This window comes from Cariama cristata, unplaced genomic scaffold, assembly GCF_000690535.1.
Source record: "Cariama cristata isolate BGI_N322 unplaced genomic scaffold, ASM69053v1 scaffold4026, whole genome shotgun sequence".
NCBI lineage: Eukaryota > Metazoa > Chordata > Aves > Cariamiformes > Cariamidae > Cariama > Cariama cristata.
Window position 1 is genome coordinate 69363 of NW_009623651.1, and position 25768 is coordinate 95130.

General features: G+C 37.1%; 1 protein-coding gene across 1 annotated transcript in view; it reads right to left on the reverse strand.

The window, feature by feature from the left end:
* Positions 1-25211, reverse strand: part of PRDM5 (PR domain containing 5) — a gene marked incomplete at its 5' end in the record, with an annotated part of 67930 nt that extends 42719 nt beyond the window's left edge. Inside the window, 8 exons of the mRNA XM_009702814.1 lie at positions 3564-3721; positions 5013-5097; positions 9268-9347; positions 11662-11783; positions 12081-12173; positions 13368-13542; positions 14246-14429; positions 25077-25211. Of these exons, the coding sequence (XP_009701116.1) occupies positions 3564-3721; positions 5013-5097; positions 9268-9347; positions 11662-11783; positions 12081-12173; positions 13368-13542; positions 14246-14429; positions 25077-25211 (1032 nt within the window). The remainder of the gene's footprint in view (positions 1-3563; positions 3722-5012; positions 5098-9267; positions 9348-11661; positions 11784-12080; positions 12174-13367; positions 13543-14245; positions 14430-25076) is intronic.
* Between the last annotated feature and the right edge of the window lie 557 nt (positions 25212-25768).

Here is a 25768-nt window from a genome sequence, read left to right on the forward strand (position 1 = left end):
TGTCTGTGCTGTACCTGTTCTGTGGATAAATAGAAGGGTTCAGTCTCTAGGGCTGTCAATCTGGCACCTTTCACGAGCGCAAAATTCATGTTGTTTATTTTTAAAATGCCCTGTTTTAGAACACTTATCACCTGAGTGATAGTTCTGAAGAGCACAGTGATTTGTACAGAACTCTTTCTTAGCATCTCCTTGACAGTTCTCCTGGTCTTTTGATCAAAATACAACTATTCATCTGCATATCTTAACTTCACTACAAAGAAAAACATCTAATAGGCATACCCACATGCAAGGGTACACAGATCACCTGTCTCTTCTGTGAATGGTACAGAAACAAGTTAGGTCTATTACAAAAAGTCATGCAAATCTTAATGAGAACAGGTATCCCCCCAAACAAGCATATTAGTTCTAATACTGTCCTTTTCCATCCTACTAGTAGACATGGCTTCCATTCAGTCAGAGCAGGGGACAGACATACGATAAAAGCAATGAAGGATGGGCTCTTATGGAATGTTTCATGGCAGCCTTTCCTACATAGCATTTGTGGATGCTTAAACCCAGCCCAAGGCTACTTATTCCCAATAGAGAAACTGAGGCAATACAGTTGTTTCAATTCATTATGCTCCCCAGGACTAAATAAACCTGGATTAACCATAAACCCTTTAAAACCCTGTGTCTGCTGACCTAGTTCTGTTCACCATCATATCTTCATATTTTATTCTCTGAATTCATCCTCTATACATAGCAACAAAGGAGCAGATAGAACAAAAACTTTGCTTTCTCCTGTATGGAAGTAATCTGTATCATACGGCACAGAACATGCACCTTCATCCAATCTGACCTGGATGAAAGGTGACTACTTTTAAGTGTAGCACAATCCAATATTACATTTGCCCCAATTTCAGACGCTATTCTCTTCCCTTGTTAGAAAAACGGAACCGTATTCTTCATATGATCACCTAGTCATATAGTCTGAGCTTTTTCAAAAGACATCTGAGCTAGTTCCACATTGCATAACACTTCTCAGTGCTGACATCTCCAAGTGAGTGCCAAAGCAAGCTTGCACATGCACCTGCACAGAGCAGCATAGGACTTGCATGCAGAAGCAGTCCATCAGAGGGGTACCACAGGAAGGCTAACAGCTCCTGCCTCTCGCATCTATAACTATAAGGGCATAACGAGTGCTAAGTTAAGGTTCGCGTCACAGTGCTCAGCGGAAGAGAGCAGATACATTCAGAGCAACTCCACTGTCTATCTCCCAGTGAAGTCCTGTGAAATGTGAGGAAGTAATCTCCTTCTGCACCTTTGAAATGACCCAACATTCATCCACATGTGAAAGATGTTTAAAAGCACATGTTGTGGGAGCCATATTTATTCCGATACTTCCAACACAAAATCAGATTAAATAACTCCCATATAGGAATCACAGAAACAACAGCAACAACAGGTTTCCATCTAAAACACAAGACAAGAATTCAAAGGTACAAAATGCATATGTATCCTGTTTCTTATTATAAATAAAAAGTATGTAGCTCTGCTGTAAAACCCAATGAGTTTTTTCAAGCGTGTTGCTGTTAATCTTGAAATCACGTGTCCTGTTAAATGCTTTTGATTTAAGCGTTTTTAACTACTGTACTCATCCTTCCTACTGCAAGTTTCTAAGTTCCCTGCTACTAACACAGTAACTGCCTCCTGGCACTCAAAGCACTGTGAAATTATTCAGAGTCCATCTTTTCTTCCTCCAAAATAAAATGAAACCTACGAGGGTGTCTTAAAAGAATACATTCCTAAAGAATCATTAAAGACCCGAGCAGAAGAAATATATAGAAGTATGATACACAATAAAGGTTTAAATTTCCACTGTTACTGGATCAACAGTCCTGTGAACAAGCAAAGGACTATCATCCTCTTCCCCAGTAGCAGTGCAGCCCTCCCAAAATCATGGCACCTAAAACTTAATTTGGCATCTCAAACTACCACATCCTTGACTTACACCTTACAATTGGTTTTGTGTATACACATCCATACTCCCCTCCGTTACCTACTACCTCTCCTTGTTTACATTGTTTACTCAATGGAGAGAGGCGTGTCTAAAAAAGGCAATTCAGGTCATCTATGTCAGTCTCCTGCATCTCATGCTCATCTCTTCATTTAACAAGTGAAATCAGAGACCTAAATGTGGATGGGTGAATATTCACAGCTGTTTGGCTAAACTTTATGTAAACACAGGTTCAGGAAATAAGTATTCCAACATGCTTTAAGGAATTCTAAGGTACTCATTAAATCTGTCTAAATTTTAATATTTTTTCCATTAAGTGGAGCCTCTAATCCTTGCTTATGCTAGTGGTGGTGCTGCTGCTTCAAACACAGAATTGGGTCAAAGTGTTTACTCATTCATACTTAATCCTGAAGTCCATTTTCAGCCCAAACTCCCTACCAGTCATTAAACGTAAATTAACATAAAGAAACATGTAAAAAGTATTCATTTAAGATACAGAAGTATCTTTCCAGATAGTATTTTACACATTTTCCTTGGAATATATCCAATTTGTGAGATTCTGCCCCATTTTCTTAATGAAGTCTAAAACACAAGATACAATTACAGCATATATGAGAGCTAATCTTGTCCTTCAGCAGGCTTCTGAACGCTTTCTGTTTTAGACAGTCATCACCATTTCATCCTGCAAGAGGCATTATTATTACTCTTACATGATTTATGGCTGAAAGTGCAAGAGATGGTGCAAAGACCCTGTGCCAAATTCCCAGATGGCATATAACATGAGCCAAACTGCAAAAGACTTAAGGATGGGTATATCAGTTTCATCAAAAGGGGGAAAGAAAGGGATAGTATTCAAAAATTGTAAAGAAAAAAAAAAAAAGAAAAAGAAAAAAAAGCAAAGGGTTCCAAATACTGGGCATAGAACCATACAGGTAATTTTTTTTTTCTTTCTTTTTTGTAGTCTTGTAATTCTGAAACAGCAGTCAAGGATATAGCCTTGCCATTAAAAATGTAACCCCAGTTTAAACATAATGACAGATAGTCTAGAAATTAGGCCAAGCAGATTTGAGCTTAAATCAACATAAGCGGAACATCCCTTCATGAACCTGTTTTTCAGGTAACGTTCCTTTTGATGTTTTAATGTGTGAACACTACCCAGTGCAAATCCAGTACAGTTTGAAAGTATCTGCTGCTAAGTCCAACAATGACTGCAACAGGACCACACTTAGTTGTATTCAAATATGGCATTTTTTTTTAAAAAAAAAACAAAAACAAACAACAACAAAAAAACTCAGAAACTTGAAAATAGGGATTTATTTGATGCTTTTAACTGAGCAACTATGATTTCCTTCTGCTTATTCACTTTTTTTTTAAACTAGAATTCATTTAGTATTTTGAGATTTTGGATATAACAAAGAACACACACAAAAAAAAAAATCTCCAATACTTTAATCCCATGTTTATAAGCATGCCAGAGCTTAATGATGAACCACTCAAAAGAAAAAAAAAAATAATCTGCAAATCTGAGGCTGGCAGACCTGTAAACAACAACAGCAGAGTGCTTTACCTTCTTGTGATTCTTGTAAACATTTCTGTGGGCAAATCCCTTTCCACAAAGCTTGCATTTATAAGGTTTATCTTCACTGTGTATTATTTTGTGTGCAGTCACTTGATCAAGTCGTTTGAAGGACTTATTGCAAACCTCGCAGGTGTAGGGGCGTTTTTCTGCAGAAAATGAGTGGGGGACATTTAATCTCCTGTTTATACAGGGGGAGAAGATGAAAGGCAGAGACAGTCATCTCCTCAGAGAGATTTCTGCAATTAAGTCAACCCAATTAAGATTAAACCAATTAGAAAGACATCTAATGCCCTTTATGTTAGACAGTTAAGTCACTTCACAAAAGATGAGCCATGGTGTATCTCAAGAAATTGGCACATTCTTTGCAATAATCATTGCTAAAACTAAATTCTGATTAATTAGCTTAAATCAAAAGAGAATGACTTCAAAGAGGAAAAACTCTGTTTCCAGATTACAAATGTGAAAGAGGGCATGACAGTTTAAATGTTTTAAAACTTAATTAACAATATACATATTAGCTTCCAAAACCGAAAGTTCCTATGCAAAAAGCCTTTACGCTTCAACTGGTGACTGCAACTTAAACTACATTAATGCTCATCCAAAAGTGTGAAAAGAAAGCTAGGAGCCTCTGAGATACAGATTATGTTACATTAAATGAGCTTTTGGTGTGGACTGATACCAAGGAAATAGTTCAATTATAAGCCTGTGCAGCTGTAAAAACCTGCATTTTTTAAATGCTAATGTATTTGACAGAACAATGTTTGTATTTCCATTGTGTTGGTTTATGTTTCTAATCAGCAGTGAAAGTCATAGAAACACTAGATTGCAGTGATCAGAAACCCTGGCAGAGCCAATTTGTGTCATCCTGCCAAACCTATGGAGAGGCCACTCCCCACTCACAGTGACCTGTTCTGGCAGAGGACAGGCACAATGAAACATTTGTGTGTGGTCTGTGAAACGGTGGAGTACGAGCTGCTTTCCTCTGACTGGAAACTATTTGCACATGAGTCCACTTATATATATATGAATGAATGCTTCCCTTTTTATCACAGATCTCTGTCTAACAGCATACCCCAGCTCCCATCCTCTTCTCTTCAACATGAAATTTCAACCACCGGTTCTTCACCTCCTCTATAAGCCAAGTAGCAATCTTTTGCCCCATCCCAGCTAACTGACATCACCTACCCCAGCTAACATGAGAAAACAGCTTGACAAAGCAGCAACAGGAAGAGAACTATAGCGTTACACTTGGATTTTTGAAAGGCTTAGAAAGGATAGCTTAGATGATTGCCTTGGAACCTGAGATTTGTTTGAACAGCACAGGACAACACCACAAAATTCATCAAGCCATCTATAAGAAACTAATTCAGGTAAAATTCAATATACATTAAATACATATACACATATATATAGGTTTGTGTTATTTTTGTACATTACCTGAATGAGTTATCATATGGCGTTTTAGCTGGTTAGCCGAAATAAATTTCTTGTCACATTCCTGACACTCAAAGATCTCATGGACCTGCAAAATGAGTGTTTAATGACAATTAAATATGTGTCTCAAACAAGATCACACATCTTGCATATACAGAAATTCTCTAACAGACCGTAACTACTTCTTAGCCAGTAGCTATACTAATACTCATGAATATTCTGTGAATTCCCTCTTGCTAGTTCCTTGGTGAACAATAGTATCTCTCAAAAAATATTCAATTGCAAGCAAAAAATTATCACTATAACTATATCTAGAAACAGAGGTTATGCAAATTTGCAATATCAAATCCATTTAAAATATCATTATTATGAAAGCATTAAAAAAAACAGATGCAAATTACCTTTTCAGAACATTTTCTTCTAGTCAGTAAGACATAAGGAAAAACAACACACTAACTACTCCATAACTGCTGTAAGAATTTTAAAAAACAAGTACTAACAAACTCTTTCAGGATTGTTTATCTTAAAAGCTTTTAGAGGCAAGACAGTGGAGGGGTAGCAGCGCCTCTGAAACTGTAAACGCAGTAAGTATTAGTAGGATTTTCAACATCACAGCACATAATGTCATTGAGGACTAAATGTCAGGAAAATAGAAAAGGTAGTTGAGACCTGCAACTTCTGATGCTCAATTAAAAAAAATATATATCCTGCGTTATTTATTGTTCCTCAAAATCACAACACACGTGTAGTTTTCCACCTGTCAAGATTACCATTCACCTTCTGCTCTGTATTGTATTTGTGATTGGCAGCTTCCCCTCAACCTAGTTACAGCGCAACTGAACATACATTTCAGCTTCCTGGAACTGCAGCAAAACTTCCAGGCAGAGATCACATTTCATAAAGCTTTTTTGAAGAACTCTATAGACTTTCTGTAGGATAATCGAGCAGCTAAAAATAACAAATATCAAAGGTTCAACACAATATTCTAATGAAAAACACTTGTGGACAGCACAGTAAAGCAGCTCAACTAACATTTCCACTTAAACAAACAAAAAAACATCAAAAAGAGATTCTCTGTAAGTATTCTGCCTCTTCATGTTTTTATGCTGCTACTCACAAAATAACTTTTGAGCAAATTAAATGTTTTAATAAACTAAAAAGTGGTTATGCCATTTCCTACAATCTCTGCAAACTCGCACACTTTGGACCTAATGCCTAATGAAATGCTCAGAATCGGATGGTAAGCTCAAATGAAGATCATTTATCCTAAATATTCTGTTTACCTAGCTGCATTTCAGATTAATTTCTCATATATGCACACACAACCTACTACTCCATTCTTTCGCAAAAGATCAAAATTTTTACTTAGATTGTTGACTGAAGTTTACATAATTCTGCAATCAAGTGCTATTAAAATCCCCCCTGACACAACTATTTGAAATAACTTTTAAGACATTCTTAAACATAATATTTAATACCTCAGAACTCAGACTACACTTTACTACTGTACAAATGTCCGATTTCAACTTATGAGCATTGTTTAATAAACAGTCTCATTGAACATATTTGCATCAAAACAGAGACTTTCGTGCATGTGCATTAAAAAGCTACAGCTATCAAACATAGATTCTATTGCTGATACTCTTTAATCAATTGTTTAGAAAAGAATTAGACACAGACTTGTGTGTATGTGCATTAAATAGCTGTAGCTATCAAGCATATATTCTACAGCTGGGACTCTTTAATCAGTTCTTTAGAAAAGCGCACAATTACATGGTAAACAACAGTAATAAAATATGGCAAATATCTTTATGAATAATGATATTCAAACATATTTTTATTTTAAGAAAACTTGTCAAGTAACATGGTCTGTGAATATATAGGCTGTAATACCACAGACAAGTGCTCATGCAACGATTTATTCATGTAACAAAATTAGTCTCATTAGGGGGCTGTAACAGCTATCAAAATAGACCTCTGTTACATTAAACTCAGAACATGCTTACAATTGTTCCATAGGCATCTGAAGAGCTACGCTTTCAGATAACAACCTGCTAAATGCTATACAAAACAGCAAGCATATGAACAAGATTAATATATGCTCAGATAAATATACTCCTTCACTTACAGGACTGACAATCTTCAGATTTTCATGAGGTCTACTGAAAAGCAAAAGTTCATTCAAAAGAGTTTTGGGGGTGAAACTGAGCTAAAACTTTGAATATACAAGTAATCCACGATCAGCTTTTCCAAAAACTAATGTGAATTTCAATCTACCACTCCAAGAACTGGATGAAACTGTCTGTTGGAAGGCAGTGCTTCAAGGGAGCAAGGACATGAGAATCTGGCATCCAAGTGAAATTATTGAATGTTACTGACAATTTTAAAGTGGTGTTCAAAATTTCATTTTCTCTACCTTTCTATGGCTTTCATAGTAATTATGAAAAATAAAGATTGCACAGTAGAACAGAGCACTGCCTAGTGTTTAACAAAAAGGGCAGAGAAAAAAAACAACTGCTTAGAACTGGCAGGTGAAAAAGGTGGAGGGGGCCGGGGTGAGGAATCACAGATGATATTTAACAGTGACTCTCCTCACCATAATTTTGCAGGAAGCCCAGCTCCACAACAAAGAAAGTTTAGAAAGAATCAAGGATTTTTCATAAACAAGAAAACACTCTCAATCTCTTAGAACAAACAATGATTTTTAATGGAATCTTACCAATTCATATAAGAAATTCGCTAAGAAATCCGGAAAGGCAACAGCACAAACTAGTCTTACCAGTGAAGCACAGTCCTGCATTTCATACAGATATTTGTTTTACGACCTTTTCCAAAGTCAACAAAGCTTTACTGCCTTACACTCAAAGGTGTCCTTAATCTTTCTTATCAGGAAAATTAGCTGCTTTACCATTGAAAACACCTGCCTACAACAAGAATCAGAAAATCACCCCACAGCTGTACAGCCAAAGAGAGACATACCCGGCCCCCAGCCTACCTACAAGTACAGAAAGTGTAGCACTACCAACTCTGACTGCATCATCCTAGGAAAAAAACCAAAAACTTTGGCATTTGTTTGAATTTTTCTTCCCTTTCCACTTAAACAACAGTAGAGCCTCAGTGGAGAGGCCTGGCAGCCTGTGCCGTTCACATGTACATGCTGACTTTTAAGTTCCTGTGAGCAATTCAAATCCAAAACATGAGACACAGAATTACAGTTACTGAAACAAAACAAACATTTTAATAAAATGACCACACTAACTATGATATTTTGCATTTTCAGGGCCAACATAAGGTGCACTGATGTGTAAAAATTGCAGTGACATGTGGCAAGGCATACCACAATTTGGTCTGCGGAGTGACAAAGTATAGCCCTGTTAGACAAGAAATGCAGGGCATATTAATACAAGCAAGGAGAAAAACAAATTAAAAAGGAGTGGCCCCACCATTTCCTTTACAACAACATATTTTAATTGATCTCATCCATATTCTCAATGGATCCAGGTTATAGCCAGAGCATTATTAAAGACTTACAGTTAATCTGATAAACAGTACAATGTAGCTTTTTGTAAAAACAGAATCTCCTGGGTTTTAGTGATTTATCAAATTAATCTTGCAGGGACTTCCTTTGGGTATAACGGATTCAGAATCTCATATTCATAGTCCATCTGTATTTCTATATGAACCCCCTTATTTCCAATAGATGCTTTTCAAACTGTTAACCCCTCCTGTTCTGGTTATAAAAGATTATGCGCATAAAGAAAAAGATATTAAAAATTTGGTTTTGAGGAAGAAATTTTTTTACTACTGCATAACTAAATTACAAATAACGCCCCTACCGGTATGTCATAAAGTAATAAGAAAGACTGATTGTATTTCGTACAAAACCCGAAGGCTCATGAACTTATTTTATGGTCTGTATGTGTCCTATCACTACATAACATACTTTTACATTTAGCTTAGAGTTTAAGAATGCTGAAGAACACCAGGCAACCTGGACTTCATGTTAGAATGCATAAATGATACAAGCACAAACATCTTTGTATTTGGCAAAAAAAGCATTAAAACTTTAGGAAGATTTCAAGTTTAACCAATTGCAATTACAAAAATAAATACCCGTAGTAAAACACATTGGTTTTGGGTAATCTCTTTCATGGTTAGAAAGGTTTGCATACCAGCAGCTTTCAAGTGACCTAAGCACCACAGTCTCACATCTTAGTGAAGTCAAAGCCTGCTGTGGGTTAGCCTTCATCTTACTGACCTTTCGATGCTCTTGGAGATTTGTTGCTGAGGAACATTTCTTATTGCACACTGAACACATCAGCTTCTTCCTAGAATTTCCTGAAACAGAAACAAAATACCACCAACATCTTTAAAAGGAAGTGCTAAGAAAGAACCTAAATATTTCCACTGAGCCTGTGACTTTTCACAGGTCATTTGACTGACACAAGATTTTTACATTTGTATCCCATCTTCAAAGTGTTCAATATCAGGAGTTCTCTGTGGGTGTCCAACAAGCAAGTTACTGATGGAATGTAAATCAAGAAAACTAGAACAATAAAGAGAAAAAAAAACCTTCAAATAGATGTTATCACACATCACCAATCCTATATGGAGAGCACAATTTACAACTAAGAAAACTCACTTTAACTGAGCAGTTGATTTTTTCCAGAAATCAATACAGGAGTTAGTACAGCAATCACAAAAAAGATCCCAAACTGAAGTCAAAACCACCGTTTCCCATTTTTCTTTATTCAGAAAGCATCAAGCATTCTACTATAGAAAATAATATATCATTAGTGGTCTTTAATTGAACAAGACAGGGAAATCATATTAGCATCAGATCATGAATTCAAATCTCGTCTAAAATGTAAGTTACAAAACAAGCTACAGGTTATCTACCAGATGTCTTTTCCTTCCCATTTCGCAGTTGCCTTAAAGAGTGATAGAGCATTTAGTTGGGTTTATCTATTATTTACCTTTTGAAATTCATTTTAGTAACCCACAAAGCTATTTTATTACAAGACAAAGCCACCACAAACCTAGTTATTTGTTCATAATTACATGCCCATGCAAGATATTTCCTAGCTTATGCAAAAAATGTTCATACTACATTGAACACTAAAAAGAATGGACCTAGAACAAAAGAGGAGGGGAGTACTGCTTAGTCAAGCACAGAGGAAGTATGGATCATAAACGAACTCATTAGATGGCTTCCAGCTCAATTTTTCAGATCTTTCCTCTTCTTCCTGTCCTAAAGGATTCTTATGTTGATTCTTCTTACTACAATGTGCCTAGTCAATTGATTGGTTCAATACTTACATTTGTAGCACAAAAAAGTGCTTAATCTCACATATGCATTTGCTGTTATAAAACGTATATTTATATATACTGATATACTCCTAAATACAGGAATATACTTAAGTACTTCAACTTACAAGAACATTAATGAGATCTTTTCAGAGAAGAGAAAGATGACAGTCAATATCTGTTCAAAGCTTTGCATAACAGGCAACACACGTAACAACCTTTTCTACTTCCCCTTGCCTCCAGGTAACACAAGGCAGGAAGGAATTCTAGAAGTGTCCCTCCACAGGAGTAGGTTATTTTCCTTCCTGCGCTGACGCCGGTTGTGATTTCTATGACCCCCAAGCAGTAAAATAAAAGCTCTGCTCCTTGTGCAGGCAGAGCAAAAATATCCTCCAGGCATCTGCTCTCAGACGTGTCTGGAGGGATCATTCAAGAGAATTGTGGAATTTGTACACCACTATGTAACTGACCAAAGTTAAGCCTAAGCATAACAATGCTTGTCGATGAAAAAAATCTTACTGAAAAAAGGAGATAATCCTTTATAAGAGTGGTTATGGAAGGGTTTCTGTATGCTCTAAGAGTTTGGCAGAAGAAAGATTTCATGTAATGAAAATCTTACAAAACATCTCAGTGCTGTCATCATTAACTAAAGACTGTTTTCTTTGCACTCTGGTATTCTGCTGTCCCCACACAGACTGATCTTCCATTGACAATGAGAGGGGACATGCAGAGAGAGCAGAATGCCAGAACTGAGATCTGCATTGTGGACCTGAGAGCAGTATTTTGCTCTTTCATGAAAACAGAGTGAAGTTTGATTGAAAACTATTGATTCACAGTGCACAGATATAAAAACGCTAGGGCCTAACGGGACTAGTGGATTGTCTGGTTTGGCTTCCTGCACAACAGAGGCTATAGAATTTTATGCAATACCCTCATCAAGACTAATCGTTTGTGAAGCATGTCTTCCAGAAAGACATCTCATTGTGTCCTGAAAATGCCAAAAGATCAAGAACTCGCCACTTCCTGTAGCTGTTTGTGCCAGTAGTTGATTTTCCTCACTACTGAAATGTTTCACTTTACCTATTAATTGCCTAGTCTAAGCTTCCCCAGACTCCTATTACATTTTCTGCAGTAAACTAATGATTCATTTGGTATACAGTAATTTCTCCCTGGAGGAGGAGGAATAGTTATTCTCGCAATTAGTTACTTCTTAATTTTCTTTTTGATACAAATGAATCCATTAAAAAAGAAACCAAAGACAATATTTACTCTGATTTGCAAATTTAAGGGTAGGAACACATTAGAGGTTTTTTTCTTTCCAAAGAAACATTAAACTCTTTCTTACCACTGTGAACGTTTTCTTTATGTTTTTTCAGGGCATCCTTACTCTTGAATCTCTTCCCACAGCTATCTGCCTTGCATATGAATCTGGCATCCCCTCTGCATGCCTCCTTGTGCTGTTCATAACTATACGGGATAACCAGTGAAAAAAAAACAAACACACACACATAAAGCAGTATCTACAGAAACCAGACACACAGCAAGTACTCTGAGCTTAACGCATGCTGCACTGCAGAGTTCCAAGGCCACCTCATGCATTACTTACAGTAAACAGGAATGAAAGCATTTGACTTCTTTCACTGTTAGGATTCACATAAACTTCTTTCACTGTTAGGATTCACATAAACTAACAAGCTTGAAAGCTAACATGCAAAGGGAGGCCAGCAATGATATGACAGCAGTCCAGTAACTCAGACACAAAACCTCGATTCTGAGCTGAAGGAAGTATTGCAAACAGAGCACTGAAAACTTCTTGAAGAGTCTCCTGGGCTGATATTCTCTGTGCACTGAAGTACACTACAGAAAAATAATAAACAAAACAAAACACAAAAAACAAAATAAGCGGAACATTCTACAACTTACACAGGCCTGCAGTAGCTAAAAAGATATATACAGCTTTACAAATATTTAAGTAGGTGAGTAATCTATTTCACATGTGAAGTCTCCTAGAATTTAGTGGGACTAATCAAATGCATAGACAGCAAGAGTCATGATCGTATTGCTGTATCCACACACAAATTAATCTTACTGTGCATGATGTAAAAATTTACCTAACTAGCTATACAGCACAAATCCAACTTCCACTATAGACTAGAAGGAACAAGTCTAAGTTCAAGAGAAAACATTTAATTGCCTCCAAATATTTCTCTGCTATGTAATTTTATTTATTGCCATGAAAGAACACAGAGCTCATATAGAGCTGCCAGTTCTAGGAATGTTCACATTATTCAGATGTAAGAAAGATCAGTTTATTACAAGAGTAGCCTTAAGTGTATTCTATGCAATATGAGTCTGTTTCTCTCCAATACAAGAGAGATTAAAAGTACTATCTATAACCACATAAGCATCTGACGTACTATCTGTAGGTAAATGTATAATAAAAAGTAATATATCTAATTGCAAGCAAAAAATACATAACAAAAGACAAAAATACTTGGTTTTGTACAAAAGTATCACTGTAAGCTATATGACTTCAGTGACAAAACTGCATATTTACACTATCAAGGACAGCAAAGATGTGCTCTTAAATCTCATGTCTTTCATGTTTCTATTTGGTTTTTTTCCATCACCCAAATATTTAATTAAGCAAACATGAAGCATTGTTTTTCCTTCTTTTTGTCCTTCTAGATCACTATTTACTTTATTCTAAATCTTACTTTAGTTCCATAATGACATCCACAGCTTAAGAATTACATCTCCTGCACTACTAAATAGTCCACTGATGGAGACCAACAGTTTTGCACCAAACAGCAGCTCTGATAGGGTCTACAGTGTATGATTTTAAAACACAAAAAATTATCTACAACTTTGTGATTCAAATTGAAGTCTCCAACAAATACAACAAATTAACATATTAAAAGACTAATGTAAAGGGTAAGGGTACAAATTCATAAGCACAAAAATTAAAGCTTAAATTGTGATTAAGCCAAGAGAAATAAATGATTGAATGAAATTGATTTAAACTAAAAAAACAATCCTGTTTCTACTCACTGTCTTTGTAGAGCCTGTTTAACAGGGAATTTCTTTCCACAGTTTCGGCACTTAAATTCCTTCTCCTCACTGGGTTTTTGGTGCAAAGTCTGAAGATGTTCAGCTAGAATCTCCTGGCTGGCAAAACTGGATTCACAGTTTGGGCACGCATGGTCCTCTTTACAGGTGAGGGGATCTGCATGATTGGAGGCAAAACCAGTAAAAGAATAGTTTTCAAGGAATATTTTGGTTATTTTAAGGGAGACTCTCTGCCAGAAACAGATTATGCAAAATGGCATCACTAAATTCACAAAAGACAGTATCTCTGAATGGATTATGGACAGCCTATCTTGAGTGGATTACCATCAGCATTATTGAAAACGGATGCAAAGTATTAAGTTGGGTGTGACTTGGCTGTTAGCCTAAATTAGTCATCCAGGTTGCCTCTACTTTGATAAAGATGCTGAGAATTCAGCAGACAGCTCAGGTCACCTACCTTTTTTTAGACATCTTACCTTAGGATTGGTTGAAGAGTTTTATAAAAAGGTTTATTTCTCTCCCATCTAAGTAAAAGTGAAACTACCCCTCTTAGAGCAAAAACTTAGCTTTCTTAAGACCCTGTCAGGTGAAATGAACTCTGTCTTTAGTTCAAAAATTAATGGTAACTTCTCATGAAACCTAGGCTCACTCATTCACTCAGTAATTCATAGGACTGGCTGCTTCTTATTAGGCAAAGAAAAGAACCACAACTCAAACCAAATTAGAGAGCTAAGAATCATACAAGAGCTCAGACTAAACCTGGAGAGCCTTCAAGTTCCCCAGTCCTACACAGTGTTCTCTTTCTTCTTTGTTACTAATTTTAAGCTCTCAAGTTATCCTATTTTTTACATATTGCTCACCTGCAATTTTTTCACTAGCTGGTTGAACTTCTTTATTGTTGCCATTGTCTTCATCTTCCTGGATAACGGTTACTTCTTCTTCCTCCTCCTCCTCTTCTTCCATGTCACTGTCCAAGTACCCGATCAGAAGTTCTGTGTCTGTTTCAATATCTTCTACAGCCAAATAGAAAATATTTTCCCCTTCCTGTTGCAAACAGTAAGTAGAAGCAATAAACAATTATGTCAGAAAAAGTAAAACCTAGAGACATCTGTGAGACTCTGAACTAATATTAACTCTCAACTATGTAAGGGCTGGCTCCATTCCTCAAGGAGCACAATGCTAGAACAGCCTTTCTAAGACTTCTTTCCCAGTGTGGCTGCATGGATAAAGTGCCCTTGTAACCTGGTATTCTGGAAATATTCCCCTGCCTCACCTCTGAGACTTTTCCAATATGCACTGTAGCTTAGACCAAAGTGAAGGTGGTGTTAAAGTCCTCCTCTCCTGCCACACTCTGCCTGACAAGAATTTCAGAGTTTGAAAATGAAATATTTGAGTATTAGAAAAATAACAATATTTAAATAATCAATACAGCTTTAGCTCTGTCCCCTGTTGGCTGCATGAATTATAACCCAGCTTTCAGTAGCATGTTTACATCGCATTTTCTCTCTCTCTCTCCTTAAGATTCCCAGCCTTCTTCATGAACAGGCTTTCAACCCTGGTCAGTTATCTTCACCATAAAGTTAGCAGGCACATCTTAAAACGTACTTTAAACCATTAGATCAAAACCAACTCCTGGTTTAAATCAGGGTAGATACACAGATCCACAGAAGGTCAAAGATGCAGCCCAGATTCTGCATGAGAGGGCAAACTACATAATAATAAGCTCCAAAACCTTCTCCACAGTGAATAAACAAGCTTCCAAATACATACATAAGCGAACAACTTTGACAATATTTAATTAAAGTTACCAAGATTGGCACAGGGGGGAATCTATAGCAAAACCATCTGTCTCCTAAACTAACATACAGAGCTGCTTTTTCTTTTTTGCCATATGTGAACCAACTGCTTTAGGTACTACCCAAAGCACCAAAGGAGTCTCATTTCTATGCAGCGAAGACTTCCAAGTTCTATCATAAATTTTAAAGCTTATCTGATTAACATCCAGAAAAGTTAACTGAAGCTTCTTTATACTACATCTACCCATATATTTTGTAACAAGCTTCCTAGCACAAGGACAAGATAATGATTTTTAATTTTTGTAATATACTAAGATTAATTTAAACTGTCAACAGCGATGTAGTATTCCTCAAGCTTTAGAAGGTCTGTTATATATTACACAAGATATTGTCACAGAAGAGTGAAATCTATTTAATTCAATTGACTTGATACAGCTGCTGCTTTCAAGGACATACCACTTTTCTGTCCTTATCTCAACAGCAGCATTTGAAAACAAAACAAATTATGCAATTTTTTTCCAAGATATATTCTGCAGTCCAGATACCTATCAGCATGCCACCCTAAATGTTGCACACATCTAGGAGTTGCTGTTTTTCATATGCCCCTGTCAAGTTGCAGAGACCTTTAATTTACTACAGTCTAAACTCAAAACAAATTATGTACTGAAACTCTTGACATGAGGAAAAATAAAAGGTCTTTCTACACTCAGTCTCCACTTAGACAGGATAAAACCATTGGGGTAAATCTCCAATACATCACTGTTTAGGACAATCTTATTCTAAAAGCAAGACAACCTTATAAATGGAAGCACACAACTATTACTGGCTTGCCAAAAAAATTAAAAAAAAAAAAAAGTCATGTATCCCAGGCAAAAATAAAGTCCCAATCTTACTCATTAAAGACAGAAATAGCACATCTTTCAATTAGATCATACATGACACATCTTATACCACACAGTAAATCTGGGAGAACAGCAACCAGAACTAATTATCCAGATTAACCTAGACCAAGTGTATGAATCTCAGTAACCAAGCTCTTATCAGTACTGCTGCATCCTCACCATCTCTGTACTTCCTATATGTGCATCTGGGGCTTATTTTATAGCTCTGTGTCTAAAAACATACTGGTTCTTTCCTATTTGCGTACTTTTGATTAGTAAAAAGATTAATGGAAGAAGCAGTAAGGACTTTCAACACTTGAATGCTCTTGGTTGCATTTGCATTGAAAAGAAATTACCTTTGGTGTTAGCCCAAACTTAAACACAGCTCAAACTCATCTCTCCTCCAAGGCTAATGTGTTTGGCTTTTGCAGCCAAACAAATGTCAGGTATTCCGAGCACTAATTAATCCAGATATACCCACACTGTAGTAGTTCTTCAAAGCAGCATTTTCAGTGAAACCAAAGGAAATTCTCCAGAAACCACAAAGGAGTTTAGGTCTCTCCCTCCACCAGTAGCACCTGCATGAAGCACATTTATCTACATGCATGCAGACACAGTGATCGTAGGAAGAAATCTTTCAAGTATTCTAATAATCTTTAATAATCTTTAATAATCCTCCCATTTCTAAGAACACATCTGCAGTTGTTCCACCTGCCCATCTGCTCAGGCCATGCTGGCTGTTTTGCTAACAACGTTCATCTGCAGTGGGCCATAACCGTCCTTGGGAGAAGACTCCAAGTGCTAGTCATGGCGGCATCACAACCTCCCTTCACACTACTCCTGGTTTATTATTCCACTTTCCTTCTCTCAGCTCTCACCTTGACTGTCATCTTTTAAGCTATGAGCCACACTGACCTGCCCAGCAAATACAGTTTTCTTGTTCCAACAGCTTTTGCTATCCCACTTTTCCTCCACTAAGGGCATCTCTCCCATGCAGATTCTTGGTTTTTCCACACAGTTACACACCTTCACGTATGCCTTGTAAGAGGGAAGGTTGTGAGGCAACATGGGCCAAGAAGCATTGACAGCCCACTACACTTTCATCCAAAAGTGTAAGATAGACATGTCGTCATTCCTGAAACCTGAAAACACAGGAGGAGGAGGCAGATAGTCTTGTGTTACCTAAGGGAGAGCAGGGCTTTTGCATTCTCCAGAGCTTGATCAGCTGGCTCCAACCCAGCCTTCCTAATTCTCATCAAGCTTCCCCCCGTGCCCACAACCACTCCTCTTGAAGTGATACCCGGCTTCCCTCTAAACCCAACTTCCTGGCAGCAAGAGAGCTCTTCAGCCTACCTGTTCTGCCAGTTCTCCTTTGCTACCTCTCCAAACAAGCACACTCCCTGATCTTTGCCTGCAGCTCCACGATGTCATGTTTTCCAAAGCAAAACCAATCCTGGCAGTGTCTGTGAGGTCAAAAACCCCAATCCAGGAAATGTGCGGAGGTGATTTCTTGGGGGCTGTGGCAGAAGACAACAAAACCACAAGCTCAGGCACAGGAGAGGTCAAAAAAATGGCCTGCAGTGCCAGCAAAGACATGATCAGAATAACGATACCTTTGCAAGAGGGAGAGGGATCAGATGCCCCCAGGGGGGAGTGGGTGAAGCAAGACAGTCTTCCAGAGGTGCTACTGGGGACCAAGAGACCCTTGCCCCTCTCAAGCAAGGAAGGAGAAATGGATGGCACAAATAGACTGGGGGAAGCTTTTCTTGTTTTCACACTAGTTCATACATTGGAAAATGCTTGACTGTTTAACTCTGTCCCACTCAGTCTATTCCTGGGTGGGCAGCATGTTTGTGACTCTCATCAGCCATGAAGCAGATGGATGTTCAGAGAGACTTCTCTTCAGAATAAGCAAAACAAAACACCTTTAAGACACATGTGTAACGGAGATGTTCAGCCTAGGAACTCAGACTATATCTGATCTGAAGTATAGCACCTGAACCACACACAAAGGGACACACAAGCCTCAGCTCTATCTACTGATCTATTCCTATTGTGCTGTATCACATGGTAAGGTAGACAACTTCTGAGACGTAAACATGAGATTAAACTAGTACGGCAATTCCTACGTATTTCCTGTGTTTTCATTCCATATTGCAGTTCTTAGTGATAGCTCCTGGTGAAGGTTAGAGTATTTTTCCAGCTGAATATTCAGTATCACAGTAGATTTTTTTTTCTTCTTTATTCTTTAATGCAAGATAATAACTGCAACTGAATTAGAAGCCATTGCTTTTAGTTTCCCATTCTTCTGAATGTGTTTTACTACAGTAATGATACTATGTATCCAAATCTTGCAGTTAAACTCCTCAGGAATTTGAATCACGTGTACAATAGCAAGACAAACCAGAGCTGGAAGAATTATTTTTTTTCCCCCTGCCCAAAGGTATTCCTCCCACCTTTCACTGTACATTTAAATTCAGTACACATTTTCCAATCTTCCAGCTTAAAAATAAAATATTCTTGTTTCTCTGTGGGGAGAACAAAAAACTAAAGTTGCACTTCAGAAAACTAATTCCGGCAACATCACAAATCTGGCGGCTCTATAGAGAAGCACTAAACTTTTGAGTCGTCTTCTCGCCGAAAGCTTTTGTTGTGAAAAGACAGACACTCCCCCCCCGGCCTTGGGAAGTTTGGTGTTAGCAGCATTTTAATGGCAGGGGGGGTAGGTGCCCAGTATGGCACCCCTTCTAGTACCGGCAGATATTAACAAGCCTACAGGATCCTGAATTGAGGCACTGCAACTTACTCTTGGGAAGTCTCCTTTAGAGGCTCTGTGGAAAACACCACCTTAGTATTAAGAGAGCCTAAAGTCAGAAATTAATTACATTTAAATTAACAAAAAAGATTCTGTAACCTCAGTGCTGAAAAGGGTCTAAATGATTTTCACACTTACAGTTGCTTGGTATTACTGAGGTTCCTACCGCAAAAAAAATCAAAAATGTAGCAGGGATAGTTTAAGGAATTTCATGGGAAAAAAACACTTATTTCACTCTTCAGAAATTTCTTATTTTGAATTCTTCAATAACAGAATAGCTGAACAGCACTAGTATGTATTCAACAACTGATAAATGCATATGACCCTGGAATTAAGAACCAAGCAGATTTCTAGTTCTCCCCTCTGAGCATGCAGGAAGCCAACAACTATGTTTATGTTCCTTCTTGCATTGCATAACGAATTAATCTTTCCTTTGTAACACTCAAGCCACCAGTAAGTTTCAGGTAGTCCTTAAAACTGTTTTGTAATACGTAAATTTACTGAGTGGCCTAACACAGTTTGTGCTTGCTTTCCTTCTGCCTTCTCCTCTCTCTCTTGCTTTTTAGTCCAGTTTTACTGCACTTCTTATAACACTGTCTCTCACATACTAACCTTCCTCTGCAGACATTTACTGTTGCTGCACAGGGTCTTTTACCTCAAGATCAACCAGGACATCATTGAATTATGCCACACTAACAAACATACATTTGTGAAATATAACTTTAAACCACTCTACCACCTTACAGTAATTATCCTCCTTCACATTAGTTTTCGCTACTCATTCCTCTAACTCACTGTTTTCTAAGCTACAGCAGACCATCTCAGTGTCTGCTTGCTAATAAAAAAAATATTTGAATTTAAAGCTCTAGCTGGCTGCCATTCTGTTTATAAAACAGTTCCGATGTTAACAATAGCATCTGTTTTGCATAGTAATCTGCAACAGAGAATGTTTAATAAAATTACAACTAACAGACAGATAAACTTACCCATTCTGGATAAAGGAACATTGAAAAATATAATATTCTACCAGTCTAAAAACTGAAAAAACAAAACTGGTATTTTTGATAGGAGCCATTTCCTTTTGATTACGATAATTACAATGTATTTTCGCTACATATCAGAAGCCATATTTATAAGTAAATAGCTAGGAATAGCCCAGGGCAAAAGAGATTACAATTCATATAGTTTCTGTTAATACAAAAGTTGTAGTTCTAAAGCTACTTTAAATATAGTAGAGTATTAACACATTCAATTACTACTTGAAATAAGCTAGAGAAGCCTCCAGCAATTCAGCTGTGCAAAATGCTCAGAAAAGCAATTGGTCTCAGCAGGTACACTCCAACCTTTCCATCCTTCTCTAGCAGCCACATAGCAGTATTCCTCACCGCACAGCTGTTAAAAATACTGCCTGTACCTTCCCAGGCAAAGCCGACCCAAACACCACAGCTCCCCGCAGGAGCCGAGGCAGAACTCAGCACTCAGAATACTCCCCACGACACCACCAAGAGCACCCACTAGAACCAGGGGTTTACAAAATACATAGCATTACAGGGAGAAAGGGAAAAAAACCAAACCAACCAACCAACACCAAAAACAACACACAAAACATAGACCCACACCTCCCCAAAACAAAACAAAAAAATCCCCCAAAAAAACCCAAACCACCACATCACCAAACTTACTTAAAAAAAATCCCATGTCCTCTAAGTTGCTTTTTCACCACAGGAAGCATTTTGCACAGTCTAAACATGATCATTGAGTACAATTAAGCTATGATGAACTAATCACATTTTGCAGTCAACCCAGGATGTGGTTTATTTTATTTGTATACAGGGACATACACATTCACTTCATCTTCTTTTAAACTGAATACTGAGCACTAGGCAGCAAATAATGATTATCAATCACTTTATTTCAGATATGAGATTATAATGTTTATCACTATTAGAGTGATGCCATCAGGATTGGAAATGTTCTCAGAGTAGACCAAAAAGCTCCTGCTGGGAGTATTTGGAGACTGGAAAGAAAGCTAGTGGGAAAGATAATTAGCAGAAATTATCATTAGTGGGTATAAACAAGGAAATCATTATTTTTTGTTCACATTTTTGTTAGTTCATACAAAGTCTCCTGGAAAATTGCAGAGGGGCAGCTGTGAAGCATACAACCAGTGTTAAGTTCTTAAGTATTCATAGAACAGACTTAGGACAAGCAAGAGAAGCCCCTGTTCTACCACTGTGGTTTACTTTATTTTCACATTTTATAGGCTAGTATCATTAATCTTGGTCAAATATTCTTAATCAATTTTAGCTTGTGAGATTCACTACTCTTCACAGAGTAAGCAGTAGAACTGAGAGAGAAAAATCAAATACTTGTTTAAAAATTCAGCCAACCCCACAAAAATCTTCATAAAATACAAATGTCTGGAGAAAATTTACAAGGGTAATTATAACGTGCTGGTTAGAATACAAAGTCTCTAACCATCTCTAAATATTCTATTTTCTCCTCTTAGTTAGTAAATTCATCCTTTCTGTAACTATGCAGACATATTCTACTCTATTACACAATATGTAATCATTCAGTTAGTTTAAGGATAGGAATTTTTTTTGCTTGATGTCATAATCTGTATTACGAATTCTTCTATTTTTTTAATTATTTTAGTTACTTGCTCAGCAATGCAATTTTTTTTTCAGCCACATTAACTTGAGTAATGATAGTGAAGTTAAAACAACTTTACTGATGTCATTCATAACTTCTTCCTCTTTGTAAAACATCATTTTATCATCTTGATGGCAAGCAGGCAACTCTCAATTCAAATTAAAGGGTACTGTTAGTGGAAACATTTCACCAATGTTTTGCCCACTGTTTTCATAAAACAAAGTGCTACTGCACCAAGTGGTCTTAAATCTGCTTATCATTAAAGGCAAAGAGTGTAGAATTAAAATACTCAAGTGTATACTGTGTTGGTTTTGGTTTGCTTTTTTTTTTCTCCCCTAAAGGAATAGTAGACTTTTGGGATTTGCATCTCCATCTACTAAAGCGAGATCAAACTCTGCAAAGAAACACATACATATTCAGCTTTTTTCAACACAAGTAGTACCTACTCATGTTATATGCAATTAAATACTTATACATCTGTACGTATCTACACAGCTTCAAGGTCATTCACACAGAATATACAAGTTACTTTGGCAGCTGATTATTGATGGTACTAAAAAAACCTAAGAGACAATTTAGTAAATTTTGGTCTGTTTTCGTTAAGTTTGCCTTCCCTATACTTTTCATCACTTTGTACATGCTGATCATGTTTATTCTATTTTGCCCTGGAATTCTTCCAAATGTTCTTCTGTAGAAGCATTCATAGGACTAATATTCTTGCTATTCTTTCTTCTTTTTAAACCATCCTTTAACTCCGGTGTGATCCTTTAAAAAGGCATGCAAAACACACTAAGCAATATCTAAGCAAGGTATAATATTATGCAATAGAGCATAACAGTTTCTTTCCATTTCTTTATTTAAATAATCATTTTCATTATCAAAAAAAACACTGGTATGCATTGGATATTCCATCAAAACTTCTATTCAGAAGTTCAGGTCATTTTACTGTTTTATTTAAAACCTAATAATGAACATTAATTGTTCACACTGCTCCCTCTTGTGAACCCTATTTTGCATTTGCTAACATTGCCTGTAATTTGTTATCACACCGCCTGTGCACTGACGACATGCTAATCACTGACTAATGCCTAAGACTCCTCTTGTATGAGGACCTTTCATATTTGGTACTATAAGCAGGACAACAAATCTTTTGATAGATCTTGGCATAACCAAGAGACAAAGACAGAAGGAAAGCATACAGGAATAATTGCATAGGCAGTGGTCATACTAAATTAAGCACTGATTTGTCATAGACATTAGGAAAAGCATAATAAAGCAGTCATTCAGTCAGTGCTGACAAGAGTTTTTGCCGGATGGATGAACAGTGAACACTTTTTCTCATCCGTTACTCAAAATTCAATTGCAGCCTGGATGTTAAGTCTAAGAGGTCTGAACAAAAGACGACTCCCTAGAGTACGGGCCTAGAGGAAAAGCAGATGACATGGCTGTCCACAGTGACCTAAAACAGGAACAGCAACAAGGTCCAAGAAAACAATATCAGCAGCAAAACTGCAGTTATGTTCAGCCAGCAACATACGATGGAATGTCACAGGCTGACATTCAATAAAACTAGAGCTTTGAAAAGTAGGAGGTAAAAATCAAGTGAAGGCTGACAAGTAACCAGTTAGGTTTCCCAACGCAGTACACTGCTAATAGTAGCATTCAAATATTGTGATGATGGAAGAAAAGCCAGGTAGAAGAGGTGTGGTAGGAGATAACAGCAGTGGAATGGAAATCACAGAGAAGTTCACAACTGGGACAGGAAGAGGGAGACTGATACCAGCTCTGCAGGGGAACTGGCAGCAGCAATCTCCCTGGGCAGTGCTTGATTAAGGTCCAAATAAGCAAACCATCCCTCTGGTGAGTAGGAGATTTAAGGAGTTGGACAGGTCATCAACACAGAAACTGAAATTACTAGAGCTGAGTGCCACTGGGTACGAATAGAGGGAAGGGACAGGGTGGAGAACAGCAGCAATGCATCTTTCACAGAGCAACATGGTAGGGCTTTACTAGTATTCTTTGTCTGCTTAATAGTTTGAAATTTTTTTCTCTGTTTAACTTCAGAAATGAACTTTGTTTTCTTGGCAAGGAAAAATTTGTTTGTTTGGCCTCAAAAAACTATCTTTTTAAATATTTTTCTCAAGGATCTGCGAGCAAATCCTAGAAAAGTCATCTCATGATGAAAAAGCAGAATAATAATTTTAAGAAATGCTGATAAATAATTCTTCTTTTCCTAATTTTTTGCAAATTTGGATTACATCAGCAAATAGTTTGGGTTAGTCTGAAACAACATTTTAGAAAATATACATTTTGAGTAAAAAATTTAACACAGCTATGTCATTCTTACTTATGTGGGATTGAAAATTATTTTACTGTAAAAATAAGCTGTTGAAAAAAAACATGCAGATAGTTCACTTCTTTCATAATCTCCAAAAGGACAGTAGCTGCAACTAGAAAAATATCACTGTCTTTGTTGCATTCTGCAAAGTCACAGAATGCTTCCAAAAATGAGAGATTAGACAAAGACTCTTCAGCTTAAGAAAACAGCTGTCATAAGAGGGAAAGGATATAATAGGGTTCTGTAAAATCAAGGATGGCATAGAAAAATGAACATAAAGTAACTATTCACTGTTATACAAGGACTAGGGAATCAAGTGAAACTAAAAAGTTTCTAGAAGAAAAACAGAAGCATGTTTCAACATGTGTAATTAAAACAGTGAAACTGATTACCACAGAATGCTGCAAATAACAAATATAAAAATGTAAAAATAAGCTGGATAAATTCAGATCCACGGCCAAGACTAGAAAAAGAAAATTATCTTTTTTTATTAATTTATCATCAAGCACTGCCTGATCATCCTATCAGATAATTAGATCCTTCAATTCCATTTTCTACTGGAATATTTTAAGCACCACACTTCCTTTCAAATCTGTCACACTTTTATATTAAATTTTAAGCTATAAAGCAAATGCATGATTCTGCTTTCCACACACCTAAGCCCATACCTGAGTTCGGCATGAAACACAACCAGGCCTCTAAATCACTAATTCTGATTCAGCCAGGTATATAGTTACCTAGTTATCTTTTTCACTTCCACAATGACAAGAAAACAACAACATTCAGGCAAAAGCTTAACTTGACTGAATAAGGCTGTAGTGAGAAAATGAAACTGTTATTACAGTAGTGAGTTAACTACTCTGGAAATTACCTCCTTTTTTTTTTTATAATGTAAACTGTTCACTTTAAGCCAGAAGAAATACTTCACATAAGTGATTCAGTGCAATTCTACCACAGTGGCTTAATATAAACCTTTCAAAGAATATCAGATTCTAACTAAGGACCTCTTTGGTCTTTCATCCTATGAATTTATGGTATTATATTTAAGCACAAGATTTCACTTCTAAAAAGAAAGGCAGGAAAAGGAAAGCAGATTGCTACTTTTCTCAGATCTTGCAATGTTACTGCAAGAGATAAAGACCAAAGAAGAGATCAAATTAGTAAGTCAATAACAGGGAGCAAATGGTAGGAATCCACCAAATCTACCTGGATGGCTGCCAGGTTCTTCTGTTCCTGTGATGGAGCCTCATGGACAAAACGCAGCCAATTAGAATGGCGTGGATTGCTTGCATCCAGGATATAAAGGACCTCACCTTTACTCCCACGAACCTGAAACATTAAAAAAAAAAAAGCAAAATTAAAATTGTTTACCAAACACACACAAACATATAAAACACTAAGGTATGCTTATGCTCAGCAAGTGAATCTTGCATTCAACAGGTACTCACAGCTGTGGTGCACATTCACGTTTTTCTATAATCATGTTTATTGACCCCAGAATAGGGGGGGCAATTCAAATCCACCATCAGGTGTCAGCTTCCTTTACTGAGCTCTCCCCTCTCTTTTCTTAGCCTTTGCTATAGTAAACAAGTACTATGGCTGACTCTGGGATCTCCCTAATCTGACACTATGGTCACTGGTGCTCATGTTCTTTCATCTCTCTGTTCCTTCAAGTCCTCTTTTTCTTTATGATCTTGCCAGAAACCGATACAACCTGAGAGGTCCTTTCCCATTCCAACCCTATCATCCCTTTGCCAGTTTTCCTGTCTGAGTTCTCCTCCTTCACATGATCCGATGCCAGCATATTACTCCTACAGTCTACCTAATTGTTCTTATACCTTCTTGACTTTTATCATACAGTCTGTCTCTCATCACTTTCTCCAAATGAAGGTTGTAAG